At 54.3% G+C, this 16,447-nt stretch overlaps 1 protein-coding gene across 3 annotated transcripts; it reads right to left on the reverse strand.

The window, feature by feature from the left end:
• Window positions 1-2,871: 2,871 nt before the first annotated feature.
• LOC119094050 (RNA-binding protein lark) lies at window positions 2,872-16,019 on the reverse strand. 3 transcript variants are annotated; one of them, XM_037217127.1, is made up of 8 exons: window positions 15,936-16,019; window positions 11,413-11,590; window positions 10,682-10,809; window positions 8,256-8,373; window positions 6,413-6,594; window positions 5,594-5,786; window positions 4,993-5,141; window positions 2,872-2,929 (listed from the first exon to the last, which is right to left on the reverse strand). In XM_037217127.1, exons 2-8 carry the CDS (start codon window positions 11,548-11,550, stop codon window positions 2,896-2,898), a joined length of 942 nt encoding a protein of 313 aa, XP_037073022.1. In that variant the 5' UTR covers window positions 11,551-11,590; window positions 15,936-16,019; the 3' UTR covers window positions 2,872-2,895. The 3 variants fall into 3 exon arrangements, with proteins under 3 accessions (XP_037073022.1, XP_037073016.1, XP_037073030.1); XM_037217121.1 differs by having other exon boundaries at window positions 8,256-8,400; XM_037217135.1 differs by lacking the exon at window positions 2,872-2,929 and adding an exon at window positions 3,541-3,645 and having other exon boundaries at window positions 8,256-8,400.
• Between the last annotated feature and the right edge of the window lie 428 nt (window positions 16,020-16,447).

Below are 16,447 nucleotides of genomic sequence, written 5' to 3' on the forward strand. Positions count from 1 at the left end.
CCGCGGCTGGCCACGGCGAGCCGTACGGCACGGCCGTGCGATTGGCCAGGTTAGTAGCGCCACCTATACTATACTGATGAAGATGCACGGACTCTTCCGGCGTGCTTCCCCTTCCGCCGTGCTTCAGCCTGTCATACCGGCCATGTTTCAGCCTATCCAACCTCTCGTGTTTCAGCCTGCCGCTGTCTTACCTGCTGACCCAGGTCCACCCGGGCACCGAGTTCTCCAGCTTCTGCTCGGCCGTCGAGCGGTCCGTCTCGGGCGACTGTGGCGACATCTATCAGAAGTGCGAGCAGCGCCTCCAGCGGCGACCGGAGGAACCTCAAGACGATTCTGTCGCCGGGAACAGCGCCGATATGCACGGAACGTGACGAGGCGGCACGTTCACATGCTGAGACGGGCAATGGGGGAAGACGTATTGTTTTCGCAGCGTGGGCTATAGCACGCATATTGGCAAGGGCATTTGAAGGGCACTGTAGTCGGATGTCTTGGGACACGTGAGCGCTGACACCTGATTGGAATCAGGACGCCGGGCTTTTACTTCATCACAGGGACGGCGCCTACCAAAAATCAGTTTTTAGTTTGACGTTCCTAGAACGAAACGATATTTGTTATGCAAAACAGCAGCAAAAGCAAGTCAGAAAATCCACAACAAATGAAATATTGCCACTTTCCCGGTTTTTTTTGGGCCATACCACTGGCCCATCCGGCTATTGCCGAACCGTCATAAGGCGACACTTCCATCGTATGCTACCTCCCACATGATCGATGTCCATATGACATTTATAGAACCATTACAGCATGGAGACCATTCTTAGCAAGAAGAATCGTACTAGGTGACATCAAACTATTACGCCCCAACTATCTAACACTTAATAGCAAACATGGGTACACCCCTCAGCTGCAATAGCACGATTTTCCACTATATTTTCTTAGTCCTGCTCGGTCTGTCGATGTGTTTATAATGCTAAATATGCCACGGCATTTTTCGTTTAGGCGGTGAAATTGCGCGCAATGACCGCAGAAGGCGGTATCAAATAACACCTGACATAATGTATGTTTTTCGAGAGTGAAACATGGCTTCCTAATAGGATAACAGAATGTACGACACAAACGATACACCGGAATCAAGGAAGCAAAGGCATGAAGATGAAAAACACTACCTCACTACCAGGCGGTGAAATCGCGCGTAATGACCGCAAAAGGCGGTATGAAAAAACACATGGTTATAATATATGTAACTGACGGGCGAAACGTGACATCTTAATGGGACTACGGAGAATGCACGCCACAAACGCTACGCCGGAATCAAAGAAGCAACCACAAGACGATGAAGAACACGGACGCGCCCGACGAGCCTGCCTTCAGCATGCTCGCACGCTTCCTCTGCCGGTCCGCGTCACCGGCAGAGGCGCCGCCGGCGCCTCTCGCTCTAGTCCGGTGGAGAGGTGCTGCCGCGGCCCGGCGCCGTCGCCGCCCAGCGCGCGCACCTCACGGCGGAGATCAGCCCGCGGCGGACGCCGCACAAGTCAGTGCACAATGCGCGCAGAAGACCGGAAGATCGCTCTTCATCAGGCAGGAGGTCGCTGTTTAGCCTCACAACGGGGCGCAGCGCTCCGCCTTCGAGCGACTCTTACACGCCTGTCAGTGTATCCTACACTTTTGACACTCCTGCGAGCGCATCCCGCACCTTTCAACGCTCCTGTGAGTGCATCCCGCACTCTTAACACTCATGTGAGTGCATCCCGCACCTTTTAACACTCCTATGAGTGCATCCCGCACCTTTTAACACTCCTGTGAGTGCATCCCGCACTTTTTAACACTCTGGTGAGTGCATCCGCACTCTTAACACTCCTGTGAGTGCATCCCTCACCTTCGCACACACCGATGAGCCGGGAGCTCTTTCGATCCTCGCCAGCCATGGCGGTGCTCTGGGACAAATAAGAGGGATGGGAAGCGTGGTGGAGCGGAGCGTGAAAAGGGCGCCACATGCAGGTCATCACGGGTCTGGGACGCCGCCATGGACGGGGAGCCGCATGGGGATCGCGCAGGCGCTCGAGCCGGACACGGACTCCCGCCACACCGGCTACGATAAGCCGCCATTGGGCCGGCTTATCGTAGCCGGCATGGCAGTGACGACGTCTGTGGGATGGGGAGAGGGGGGGGGGGGGGGTGATTTGGGCCTTAGGGTGTGCGGTCTACCCTGGTTGTGTGGCGTTAGGAGGCGGCTCAGAGTGCAGGGGTCAGCAGGAAGCCGGGGAACATCTGACCTTAGGATGACATATCAATGCGAACACGTGTCAAACGTGCACTTCACGGAGACACGTGGCACAAGGCCCACTCTGGAAATGTTCCCGTCCGGCGCGCTCTCGCCAGCTTCCACTGGTGACATCCACGACTGCCCCTACGCGCGGGGTCGTGGGGCGTTGCGAGCATGTGGGGTGAGGTCGTGCGCGTCAGTGGCTGCAGCTGGCAGCTTCCACGTCTGCAGTGATCCTCCCAGAAACAACAGTCTGCCCCGAACCGTTTATTGGAAAAACAAACACGACCGGATGCAATAGACCAAAGTGCGCGCAGAAGCACAAGCAAACCGTAAATAACCCAGCGCGGTGAGACGCTACCGCCATCTAACGGTGACGCTGTACACTTGCAGTGCGGACCGCCACCGACAGGCGGCCGCGGCACACGATCGGGGAGGGGCGGCCGGCGCTCCCCGCAGCGCCGCCGACCGTCTGAAGGCGAGGCGGGGGACCGAGACGCCGACCGCAGCGCGCGACCCTGCCCGGCGGCGCGCAGCGGCGGCGACGGCGCGGTGGTGGCGAGCGTGACTCCAGACCGGCCCGGGCGCGCGGCGGCGACGGCGGCGGCGCGGTGGTGGCGATCCCGGCGGCGCGGTTAGTACATGCGGCGCGGTGCGGCGGGCGCGACTCTGCGGAGGCCAGACGGGTGCGCGTCAGAGGGCGGCCGAGCCGCGCCGCGCCGCGCCGCGCGCGGCCGGCTCACGCGGGGCGGGACGGGGCGGGGCGCGGGCCAAGTCTCATCTGGCGGGACCCGCGGGCGACGCCGGCGCCACATCTGTCGGGCCGCGGGCGGCGCGCTGAACACGACTCGTCACCGGACGGACGCCGGCCGCACGTGACCGCCCCACACGCCGGACCGCCGGCGGACCGTCCGCAGTCAGTTAGCTGGGCACATACACACCACACACACACGCACACATCGACAGACACCGACGCACACGCGCGCGCACGCACACACACACACAAACACATCCACATAGAGAGAGGGGAGAATGGACAGCGAACGCAGGCAAGCCATGCACGCCGCCAGCGCCCCGAGTAGAGGAGACGACATACCGGCCACGCCAGTGTCCACAGCCGCCGGCGTTCACAAGCAGGGCCACGGCCAACAGCCGACGGCACCACACCGCACCACAACATACCGCACCGCACCGCACCGTACCGCACCACACCGCACTAGACCACACTGCACCGCACCGCACCGCACCGCACCGACCGGCGCCAACTCGCGCCGCAAGCGTCCGCCGGGGGGCGCGCGCGGCCCACCTCAGGCGCCACACACCGCCGCCGCCGCCCGGGAGGCGCTAGCGACACCTCCACGACGCGCGCAGGTGCCGCCCGCTAACTGAAACGCCAGGGAGGAGCCGGGGTCGGCCGGCCGCGCCGTGCATGTTCGGTGGCGGGGGTCACAGCGCGCCACAGCGGCCAGCGCGAGGCGACGGCACCAGACGGCGCTGCATGCGACGCGGGACGGTACGCCAGTGGATTAGCACGCAGAGGAGCACACGCCAGTGTTAAGACGATCAAAGGACAAAGAGAACGTGCAGTGCACTAAGAGGTCGCGCGTGACAGTGCCAAGTGCGAAATTACTGTGACATGGAAAACGCTCAATCATTTACCCGCGCCACCTGCCGCCTAGCGAATGGCACCCAAGCAATCAGATGTGACACGATGACCTGCGACGCATGCAGCGATTGAAAAGCTATCTCAGGTCTCAACACTTACAAAACAAGCCCGGCAGTCCCTCCAACCGCGCCCGCACTGCGTTCCACCCCGTCCGTTTGCAAGAGGGTGCAGCCAGACCAACTCACCACACGCGAAAGCCGTGCAGGCACGCGGGCAACACAACAGTGCCCTGCCCGCGTGTGTGATCGGCGAGGCTGTGATGCCCTCACGGATAAGACCAAGGCGGGCGAGCAGGCGCGGGTGTGACTGAAGACGGCCAGGCGAGAGATTGCGCCGTCCCAGAGGTACGGGCGTCATCACTTTCAGACGAAACATAAAACTAGACACTGCGCTTCCACGCCCTCGCGCTCTGACGCCCTTCGCCACCAGGGGCCTGACTGACCTGTCACCAGGGGCCTGAATGACCTGTCACCAGGGACCTGACTGACCTGTCACCAGGGGCCTGACCAACCCGTCGCTAGGGCCTGATTGACCTGTCACCAGGGGCCTGACTGACCTGTCAGGGGCCTGACTGACCTGTCATCAGGGCCTAACTAACCTGCCACCAGGGGCCTGACTGACCTGTCACCAGGGGCCTGACTGACCTGTCACCAGGGGCCTGACTGACCCGTCGCTACGGCCTGACTGACCTATCATCAGGGGCCTGACCGACATGTCGCTAAGGGGCCTGACTGACCTGTCACCAGGGCCCTGACTGACCTGTCATCAGGGCCTAACTAACCTGCCACCAGGGGCCTGACTGACCTGTCATCAGGGGCCTGACCGACATGTCGCTAAGGGGCCTGACTGACCTGTCATCAGGGCCTGACTGACCTGTCACCAGGGGCCTGACTGACATGCCGCTAGAGGGCTGACTGACCTGTTGTTAGGGCAGGGGCCTGGCTGACCTGTCACCAGGGGCCCAACTGACGTGTCGCTAGGGGCCTGACTGACCTGTTGCTGGGGCGGGGGTCCGACTGACCTGTCACCAGTGACCTGACTGACCTCTCACAGTGACCTGACTAACCTGTAGGAGGCCGGGCCGCGTCTGTCGTACAGCGGCTCCTCCGTGTCGTAACGCCGCGGCGGCGGCCCGTACGGGTCGTGCATCGGAGGCAGCGCCGCCGTTCGACGCCGGTCGTACAGGTCGTACGCGTCGTACGTGTCGTAATAGCCCTGCGGTGGAGGCGGCGGCGGCACGGCGTCATAGCGGTGTCGGCACGACGGTGGCGCGTTGCGTGCCAGCACCTCCGCAATGGCACGGTCGCTCGCGGCGAGCAACGGCAGGCTGCGGGCATGCACGACTTTCGCATACTCCTTTAGCCTGGGGCTTGCTTATCGCCACAAAGCTATAGCTTTGGTACCTTTGGCCACTGCAGCTAAACAGCCGCCGCCTTGGAAGCATGCACGTTTACCTGCCAGACTTGAAGTAAAAGCTCCCGGCTTAACCGACCCATCAGCTCGGAACCCTGCAGTGCCGCCGAGTCACTGCGATCGCGCGACAGCAGAACGCAACTGAACAACGCCGCCGCAGCCCTCATCGCTACCGCCGACCACACCACAGCCGTCACCACCGCCGCCACGCGCACAGCTCGGCTCGCGCCCACAGCCGCCGGCCGGCGCCTGACCTCGTAGTAGGTGTCACGTCTGGCGGCCGGGTCGTAGTAGACGTCGCGGCGGTAGGCGGGCGGTGGCGGCGCGTACGCCGGGTACGGCGCGTAGCGGGCGCGCTCGCGGGCGCCGGCCGACGCCGCCGCCGCCTGGTAGCCTGCCCAGGCGTCGGTCGGTCCGGCCGGCGCGCCGTACCCCACCAGGTCCTGCCTGTGGGTGCGCGGCCGACGAGGGGTCAAGCGGGGTCACACGTGATCAACAGGGGTCACACAGAGCCAGCAGGGGTCTCGCGGGGTCATACGTGATTAAAAGGGGTCACGTAGGGCCGGCAGGGGTCACGAGGGGTTATCCTTGATCAACAGGGACCACGCAGGGCCAGCAGGGGTCACGCCGGGTGAGGGGAGGTCACGAAGTGTCAGCAGGAGCCACGGGGAATCACCAGTGGCCGAACACGGTCCGGAGGTCGCACAGGGTCAGCCGGAACACATACAGGGTCGGCGGAGGTCGCCAAGGTTCACGAGGGATCGGCGGACTCCGCGAGCTCAGGACGGAGCGGAGCACCACGGACAGGCCCGCAGAGATAAAGCGGGGCGGTGCACCGATTAGCACGAGACCGCGGCGGCTCCAACTGAGCGCCCCGGCGCGTGCCCACCGAACAACGACAACAAAACGCCCACGTACACACACTCGGCCCCCTTCCATCCCCCCTCCACTATTGATCACATCGCGGAACATTTCCACACAAGACCAAAAACGACACGCCCATCCTTCACCCCGCTCCACTCCATGTACGTGCAGCCACACCGCTCCATCCCGACCGCCGCCTCCGCACTGACCGTCCACAGTCCTTGCTCCAGTGGCCGTGGCTGCCGCAGCGGAAGCACATGTCGGCCTTGTCCATGCCAGGCACAGGCCGCACGCTGCTGGTGGACATCTGCACGCGGATGTCCTGTCCGTGCAGCTGGTAGCCGTTCAGGGCGTCGATGGCCGCCTGAGCCTGCTCCTCGCCCTCCATGTGCTGCCGGAGGCCGGGGTCAGGGGTCAGAGGTTATGGGGGTCAGAGGTCATGGGTCATGGGGGTCAGAGATCAGGGGTCGTCTGGTCATGGGTTCATGGGATCAGAGGTCATGGGGTCAGGTGGTAATAGTGAGTGGTGGTTAGTATCGGGGCAGATAAGGGTCAAGGTCAGGGATCAAGTTCTAAAGGTCAGAGCTCAGGGGGGCAGGTCTCATCATTCCAATGTCATCATACAGAACCAGGAATGTATGGTCTATGCTCTGGGCCACGGGTCAGGTCACGGGTCAGAGGTCGAAGCCACAGCTGGCTGGAGTTATCACCTCAGTCATTTATCACAGCCAAGACATGATATGCCCTGTGACTGTGACCAAGGTCACGTCGGTCAAACTTCTGTGTTATGCAGAATAACCAGGCCACTACAGCCAAGGTCACTAAGGCCACATTTAATGTGTACTGCAGCAGGACAAGCACAACCATGCCACTACAGTCAAGGTCACTGAGGTCACATTTATAGCACAACCATGTCACTACAGTCTGGGTCACTATGGTCATGTATACTGCAGTCAAGGCTGTATCAAGGAACTAGTCATGGTCAAGGTTCATTGCACCGCTGCGTGCGGGTGGTCGTGACATCAGCGCAACAAGTTAATGTGTCATCTTAACGTCTCAAGGTGAATAACCATGTCACACCCTGTCAGCTTATTACACTGCACATCTGTTGCTACCATGTCATGAAGTCAAATCATCACATTACATTATCATCATGCCATACCATCATGGTTTTATATCAAAACCTGTCCGTTATTACCACGTCATGAAGTCAAATCGTCACGTTACATTATCATCATGCCATCATGTTATCATAAGACACATGGAACATCACACTCTTGTGTCACACCATCACGATGTCGTAAATCACATCAGTTATCCACATGGTCGTGCCAGCATGTCAAGATTCATCACAGCATCACATGATCATCCCGCCATTATGATGATGGAATGTCCTACAAGGACTTCGCAGAATGCGCCGGGATGGGGGAGGTATGAGAAGGACACCCCCCTCCACAAGTGAATGAGAAATTACACCCCTGATGTTACAACGACTGACCACCATGCTGTGACGTCATGTCAACATGCCACGTCACACCATGGTATCATATCACACCACCATGTCCTCAAATCACACTACCACATTTCACGCCAAGTCACCGTGTCGTCACCGCGTCACGCCACGTCACATCACGTCACACCCGAGTCATCACACTGAACCCCCACCTCGCCTCACCTGACCTCACCTCACCCCACCACACCTCACCCTACCTCACTTCACCCCACCTCACCTCACCGCACCTCAACTCACCTCACCTCACCTCACCTCACCTCACCTCACCTCACCTCACCTCACCTCACCGCACCGCACCGCACCGCACCGCACCGCACCGCACCGCACCGCACCCCAACTCACCTCACTTCACCCCACCCCAACTCACCCCACCTCGTCTCGTCTCGTCTCGTCTCGCCTCACCCCACCCCACCCCACCCCACCCCACCTCACCTCACCTCACCTCACCTCACCTCGCTACCGCACCTCATCACCTCGCCTCACCGCACGTCACCACCGCACCTCACCCATCACCAGGCCATCGGCCGGCAGCGACGCACCACAAAGGCGTAGTTGGAGATGATGTCGGCCTCCACGACAGTCCCGTGGGCGGAGAACAGGCTGCGCAGCTCGTCCAGCTGCGTGTCCTTGTGGATGTTGCCCACGAAGATCTTGCACCTGGCGGCATGCGCACCACTCGGTTGGCTGCCGGTCAGACGGAGACGAGGCGTTGCGCTCGCACGGCCGACCCGCCGGGGTCACCCGGAGGTCAGAGGCCACGATGGGACCACGGTGGCGGTCCAGCTCACGGAGGGAATGGGGCAGGAGCAGAGTCGGAAAGCTAGTTTCCCTTTTCAGTGAGAAAATTATAATTAAAACGCGCAGCGAAACCTGATGGCCTTGCACTCTGTACAACACTGGCACTTAGCGTCCATTCCTTAGTAGCACTAGCCATTCCAAATCCATTCCAAATACCATGCACTAGCTGGTTTCAGTGATACATGACCGTCGTCAAAGACAGTGGAAAATCAGCAGCTTGCAATTCTGAAAGTTTCATAAGTGTGACGGTTTCAGGTTCCATAAGTGTGATGAAAAGCTTTGCTCTACCATTTCCGCACATGTTGCATCCACACAACACTAAACTTTCTGAGCCTGGAGAGCAGCTAGAATCCAATGCTCAAAACATTGCACACCTGTTGCATGATTCCCCAGCACACATCAAACCAGTGTTGTGGTTGAAATGGCATGCAAGCCCCCACATTGCCCACATGGACACTTAAGAATAGTGGGTACTGCGGGTGCCAAGGTATTATCTATCCCGCCTGAGGAACAGATGCTGGCGCAACATTACACCCACCCACGCCCCTGCTGACCTACATACATTTCATCTCGGACCATGGGTGTAGTTTCCTATCCAGTTGGGGGGGGGAGGGGGGGGGGGCTACAGCTTCCCCCTCCAACTTTGAAAAGAACGTTGGTCTAACCCATAAAGAAAACATTGTTGTTTTTTGGGCAGAGGCTGAACATTAATCTGCTCAGTCTCAAACCTCCCCAAAACATATTTGCAAAACTGCTCACCTGTCTGGCACTTTAGAACACAGCTGCTATGTGATGGGGGGGGGGAGGGGGAGAGGAGGACTGCAGCAGCGGCGGAGGCAACTTCCACCTCATAAAGCAAATTTTACTCCACGCAGCACCTGCTACATCTACCCACCGGCAACGGCCCCGGTCACAGCACTTCCAATGGCGTATGGTGCTGACCTGAATCGATCTATGGCCTTTATGGTCTCCACCCGACCCGCTGCCGCCGCCCAAGCGCTAATGAGAAACGACGGAGGCTAGGAATGCTACAGAATTAATCCAAACCTTTTGAATGGATGTATTTCCGGGATCAGAGCTCACGCTCAGCGGTGCTTGTTGTGTGAGCCTTGACACCTGCCATCTGATCGCGCCACTTCATGTGAACGGCAGAATTCGGTGGCGAAGGCTTAACGTGCCGCAATGCCCGGCACGGTCCGTCTGCCCTCTGACGTCGACGGGTCTTTATCGCGACCGCTGCCACCGGCCGCAGGGCATAGCCGTCAAGGCCAGACAGCGAGCGCCCAGAGTGACTCGAACTCACCCCACCATGGGTGGGTGAGTCAGATGGCAGGCGCCCTATCCAACTGACCAATTGGGACGGATGAATGCGTACTGTGTCAAATGCATGAAAAAGAGAGTACCGAAGAACAGTCTTCAACAAAAGAGCCGGTGTCAGTTACAATCTCATGGGTTGCTTTTCTAAGCTTTTCGTGTGTGTTCCGCTCCGCATTCAGCCCGTATGTTATGGTGGAAAATGTGTTCTTTCCAGTGGCCATTTCTACACAAGAGCCAGACACTTCAGGGAGCCCAAGTGCCCAAGCAAGTGTCTTAAGTAGTGTTTGACATCTCCACTATACCTTACATGAAATGAATTCAGTGGAACAGTTGAGAGGTATGTGCAATTATCCACAATTGTTTTCTTATTTGCTTTATTCCAAATAGATGCTATATTCTCAATATATTATAGATATTTTACCACTATCTTAAGTATTTCCAAGCCTCTAAAGCACATTCTTCAAAAGCCTTGTGGAAGTCCAGGAACAGACTATTTCCTGTTATCTGTGTTCCCCCTGGCTGCAGACTCTGCTAGGGGATTCGCCTGTTGTTTGGATTTCGGCGGATCGCAGCTTCCCCGGAGCACCGTTAGATGTCACCACATGTTAAAGCCTGCCCGTTGTCCAGATAGATGTCACTACAATATCGCCACCTTCGCTATCGTCCCCCAAGACGTCAGCACCACAACTCTACCTTTTCCATCACGACGCTAGTTGTCACCGCCATAACTCCACCTTCCCCATCACGCCAAATATCAGCACCATAACTCCACGTTCCCTATCCCCCTAGCGCCAGCACCATGACTCCACCTTCCCATGACGCCGATAGATGTCAGCAGCGGCGCGCTCACCTGCCGCGCCGCGCCATGCCGCGCTTGTTCAGTCCTGTGCTGAGCTCTACCACCATGGCCTTGCCGCACACCTCGCGACCGTTGAGCGCAGCGATGGCGCGCTTTGCTTCCGACTCGTCCTCCATGTGCTGCAGTGGACATGGGAGGAGAGATGAGTCAGGTCAGACATGGGGTGGAGACAGAGCAGACATGGGGCGGAGAGACGAGTCAGATATGGGGCAGAGGGACAGGTCAGACATGGGTGGAAAGACAGGGCAGACATGGGGCAGAGGGACTGGTCAGATGTGGGGCAGAGACAGACTTACTTATGGCACACCCAAAACCTTTGTTCACAAGGAATGGGCTTTTGGCCGTAACACTTTGGGTTAACATAAATAAAAAGTTGCAGCACTTGCCTCCTCTACATAATACCTTCTTTTGTCCATGAAATTTTCTATTTTTGCTCAAATAATTCTGCAACCTCTTGATGTCAGCACAAGTCCAATGGGAGATGACCGTCACCCAGTGTTACTCTCATAATGCCGGCACTTTGCTCAATTGCATCATGGCCAGGAACAAGGAAGCAATGTTTGGCTGGTTATCCCCAAAATCAAATCAGAAAACTCTCAGTGTCACCAATCCCTCCAGTCAACAACCGCCACACAAGCACCAACACACACCCACACCGACAACCACAACCACACACACACGAGCAAGCCCAGAGGTGCCGTCGCATTGCCCGGGCCACTCACCACAAAGCCATAGTTCTTGATGACGTCAGCTTCGACGACCTTGCCGAACGCCTCGAACAGCGGGCGCACGGTGTCGGGGGTGGCGGCGTCGCTCAGGTTGCCCAGAAAGATCTTCACCGTCCCCGACTTGACCGGCATTGTGGCAGCAATTGTGACGGAATTGGGGTAGAGACGGCCCCTGCCGGGAAGAGAGCGGGTCACCCACTGGGAAACAGACGGCCTCCGCCAGGGAAGGGGCGGGTCACCTGCTAGGGAAGAAACAGCCCCTGTTGAGGAGAGAGTGGGTCACCTGCTAAGGAAGAAACAGCCCCTGTCAGGAAAAGAGTGGGTTATCTGCTGGGGTAGAGACTGCACCTGCCAGGGAGAAGGCTAGCACAGCAGCTGCAATGGCTGGAGTGTGGCTGCAGGCTGGCCACTGGAGACGCTCTGCTTCCCCCTTTATAGGGCAATGCAACCACTGTGTACTCTCAGCCTTCCTCTTGGTAATCCATGACACTCTTAATGACATGGAAAATGAGTTAATGACACACGTTGAGTTTGCTAATTTGAAGGCCATGTTGGGTTGAGCTGAGCTCTGAGTTTATGGCAAGGCATGCAAAGACATTCTCTGATGAAAATTTGAGACAATCTCCTGTATGGCGGACCTTCCAGCACTTAAAAAAAAACATGGAGCAAGCTGGTGTCACACAGCAAACGCCATGTGGGTTCTTTTTTTTTTGGGGGGGGGGGTACAAATGTAATTTGACAATTACAGATGGATCATTTCTGGGATCGAAACTCATGCTCAGCAGTCCTCGTGTAAGCCATGCACCCACCATTAACACGCGCTCGGGTGGGGGGCGGGGTCAAATTGACCCCCACAAGGTTTTTCCAGAATGGTTTCCAAAGTTTGCAAAGCTGTAGAAAATTGAATAGCAAATAATTTCACATCAAAAATTTATATGTACCATGTAAGGTCGCTGACCGACGGCGGGTCAAAGTCAGGCCATGCTTTCAGCGAAGGCAATTTCCTGGGAATCCTTCAATTTGATCAACAGAGTGTTAGACGAAGCCATACATCTCTGAGATGCTTTCTTGGGCAACACAACAGTTGAATGAGCGAATTACATTGACCTAAGTTCAGGTATGGTCATACCGAGATCAAAACCAACCTGTTTTCTTACTCCAGGGCTTGCTGTATGGGATAGTTTCTGGTGCTCACTTAAGTTTATTGATAGCAGCAACCACATTCTACAGCTTCCATGGACTTCTTAGGGGTCAAAATACGTCATTGACCTAAAATGACCCATATCAACATTTTTTTAGGATTTTGTTGTTGTTTATTGGAGTTTAGGGGCGCGCCGACTGCGGTGGTCATTTGGCGCCCACACATTTTGTTGTTTTAGGAACATACTGCCTACCTTTATCTTTGTCACTTAGTCAAATGCAAAACTCAAAGCAATCTTGTATGATTTTGGTCTGCTTGACCTTCAAAAGGTCAAAAAGGTCACTGCCCTTGAATTAGAATGTGACGTTTTGCTTAGAAACAGTTATCTACATTCTGGGAGCACTTTGGAGACCAAATGGAACTTGACCTCATTTGAACTTTTGTGTCATGACCTATGAATGCAAAATTTTGACCTAAGTGCCTTCACATACACATCAACATGCCCTGTAAATTTGGAGTCTCTAGCTTTCTTGGTTCCCTAGATCTCAGGGGGGTCAAATATACCCCCACCCCCACCCGAGGGAAGGGTACCTAGCCAGTCACCTGGGCATGTGTCAAACAAAAGAATTCCAGGTCGAAATAGCAGGTGTCTAAAGCGAACCAAACATAACCTGCCACAGGTGCGTGGACTGTACTGCCTATGTAAAGTTTGGTGTAATTTCACTGCATCTCTCAGAAGTTATTCTGGGAAAACCTCTGAGGGCCAAATTGTCCAACACCTAAGCATGCATTAGAGAGCATTCATGTTATTATATAAACCATCAATATTCAAACCACAAAAACTGAGTTTGTGTTTGTAACTTAAATATCTCACAAGCATTACATTTTTGGGAGTAATAACCAAGAAAATTATCCATATATGGGACTAGCATATGAAATCAAAATGCTGTTTTGGAAGTGAAAAACTGAAAATAATATATCTTTACAAGACATCATTCTGTGACACCAATGGTAAAAGCTATCCTGGAAGATTACTGCTGATGCATGACAACCTTTGAGGAACTTTGGACCAACATTGCAGCATATGTCATAGGTAGATAGGTAGATAGGTCTAACCCCAATTAGCATCCCCAAATAGCCAACATTATTGAGAACCATAACACTAAGCATGTGGCTGTGAGAGGATTGGTGCACAAGAGGATCTAGCTGACATCTGGAAACTTAGGTGTCCTTCAACCTGACTAAAGTACCCCTGTTACCAAAATCCACAAGTGCAGCATCACAAAACCCATGTAGATTGGAATCTTTAAACCTAGTCGAATAGCCCATGTTGAATCCAGGAGGATAACATATAGATACCCTGCTCAGGTCAAAGGTGCCACAAGGCCACGTGGGGTGACAAATGCCCCCCACCACACCCAAGCCTGGGGTAAGGCTGCATTCCTGGCTCAGTCAGAGGCCTCAAGCTGAGGTAGAAGCAAACTCCAGACTCCAAGAGCAGTGGCACCTCCAGCTTTGGTGCGTGAGTGCCCTGAGATCCAAGCAGGTGGGCTATGCACCCAAAGCTGAAGAATCATGCCTCAACATGAAGTCAAGGTGCCCAAGACAGAGCCTACAGGCAGATAAGACCTTCTGGCCCAAGTGCATGTAATTGCTAACCCCTGACAGCATGATACCTCTACTACCAGGCAGGGGCATCCCCAGCACTTACAGACACATGCAGAGCAGCCCTACAAGCCCAAATTAAGCCATGTCAAGCCTGCGGGCAAAAGCGAGTTCACGAGAGCAGCCCAACTCAAACCTGAACCTGATGAGGCACCATCAAATCTTGGCAGAGTGCCATTCATGGAAATACTGGCAGAGGAATGCTTAGCAGCACTGTTCCCCAGTCCAAGTGAACAAACTACAACAGCTGTGAGTAGAGAGGTAACCCAGGCACATGCATGGGTTTGTCAAAAACCCATGTACACGGGCACCTGACAGACCGAGTAGATTTGTCGACTGGGCCTGGCTAGGCCTATCTGCTAGCTGTGCCCAGGGTAGATTGTGCATAGCACAGAGGCAGCATTGCAATGGCAGTAGGTATTCTGCAATCATTACTGCACTTTCCTTACAGGCCAAATTTTCCAGGAAAATTACTCATGACATTTGTACTATCCTTGCACAGTCCCCTTTCACCACACCATATTTTGTAGCCAAGATGCTGCCAAATAATGAAGAAAAAGAATACCTGTAATATTCAAACCACATGGGGCTGTTGGCTATACCAAAATACCTTGGGACACATGTAAAAACTGTGTCTATTTAGCTAAGCTTAAGAGAAGATCAAGTGACATCTAGTATCATCTACCCTGATATAATTTAGCTTTACCTCTAGGTTGAATATTTTAGGGTGACCATAATGAGCAGCTTTTTCTTGAGATTGAGCCTAATAAGAGCTCCCCTCTCCCTAACATCATTACTCAGAGAGCATACTCCACATCTTATGATCATATATTAAATTTCATTTAGATGTCATGTCCAGCAACTGACATCACAGCCCAGGGTCTGACACTTCCCAGCATGGTCTCAATCAACAGAACCCTGTAAAAAAATTACATACAACATTAACATCAGCAGATCACAAGATACCTATTTTATGCATCTAGCAATTTTATTCACATACCTGCCAACCAGTCATTTGCAAAGCATGTGATATTTTAGGCAGTGTGCACGGCCTAAGCCAGTGATAATCCACACTTTTAATGACTCATCAAAAATCAGCATTATCATTTGCTGATCACCAGTGGTGCATTGTCTTGATGCAGTGATACCCCTCACCAATAAATCAGAAACACCAGTAGGTTGAGCACACTCTGTTAGTGTGAGGTAATGTTTAATTACTCTTGTCGATGTTGTGGACCCAAAGGAAAGAGTATTACAGTAAAACATATAGGGCAAAATGAAATTCAATGAACAGCCATACTGCCATGCCAGACATGCTTGGTTACACATGCATTTTCAGCAGAAGGGTCAACAGATGATGCAGTCATACATGGTGAATACATGGAATGTGGAGGATCATTCCTCAGCTTATCGGTGAATTAAACACCATAAATAAGCATAGCACGACCAGGTGCATGCTGTTAAGAACCAAGATAATAAGGGTTAACTAAATGCAGCAGCAAAATTCCAAATAATAGACCAACATACCGGAAATGACGCTAATAGCACAAACGCAAACCAAAGGCGGCAGAAATGTCAAAAATCAAATTGACTTCAACAGAAAGCGAAAAGAAAAAATACATGTTTGATTGCAACAAAGATGATGCATATAGTTTACAAACGTCACACAACACACAACTATACATCATTGGCTCCAATTACCCTCGCTTACCTTAGAACGTACGCAATCTAACACCTATCAACCGCCCGCGTAACGTCGCAGACGCCAAACAACGCCACGCGCGAACGATTGTTCGCAAATATTCAGCTGACGATGATTGGAAATGGGCATGTGTCACTAAACTACTGTCGACATACAACAATTTATTTTTTCTTAACAAGTTGTGCAATCAAAGGCATGCAGTGACCAAAGCCGAACAAAATGTTGCTCCCATCTTAGCACCAAAGACATTTTTAATACGACCCTGTAGATAAAGTGACCACTTTTGCTTAAAGTTCGTCGTTTGTGCGATATGTACTGTATGTCATCATTTGTGCAATACTTCAGTACTTGGTTGACACAAGGTGGGTGGAGGGGGGGGGGGAACGCCGACGATGTCAAACATCAGAAAAAAATGCGAGCACTTCAAATTATTACGCACTACGGTGAATTCAACTTGGTTTGTACTGCTTAAATGGAACACTGTATCCAACTGCAGTACATGCCTACAATATGCATTCAAG

Source organism: Pollicipes pollicipes, unplaced genomic scaffold (genome assembly GCF_011947565.3).
Source record: "Pollicipes pollicipes isolate AB1234 unplaced genomic scaffold, Ppol_2.1 Scaffold_1600;HRSCAF=1878_pilon_pilon_pilon, whole genome shotgun sequence".
In the NCBI taxonomy this organism is placed as follows: Eukaryota; Metazoa; Arthropoda; class Thecostraca; order Pollicipedomorpha; family Pollicipedidae; genus Pollicipes; species Pollicipes pollicipes.

Excerpts from the sequence above, each read along its gene's own strand:
- LOC119094050 (XM_037217121.1), bottom strand. The coding sequence starts at position 11,550 with ATGCCGGTCAAGTCGGGGACGGTGAAGATCTTTCTGGGCAACCTGAGC. Across the intron at positions 6,595-8,255 it reads TCTCCAACTACGCCTTTGTG|CACATGGAGGGCGAGGAGCA; the intron begins GTGCGTCGCTGC and ends GGCCTCCGGCAG. Across the intron at positions 5,787-6,412 it reads TGGAGCAAGGACTGTGGACG|GCAGGACCTGGTGGGGTACG; the intron begins GTCAGTGCGGAG and ends GCGCACCCACAG.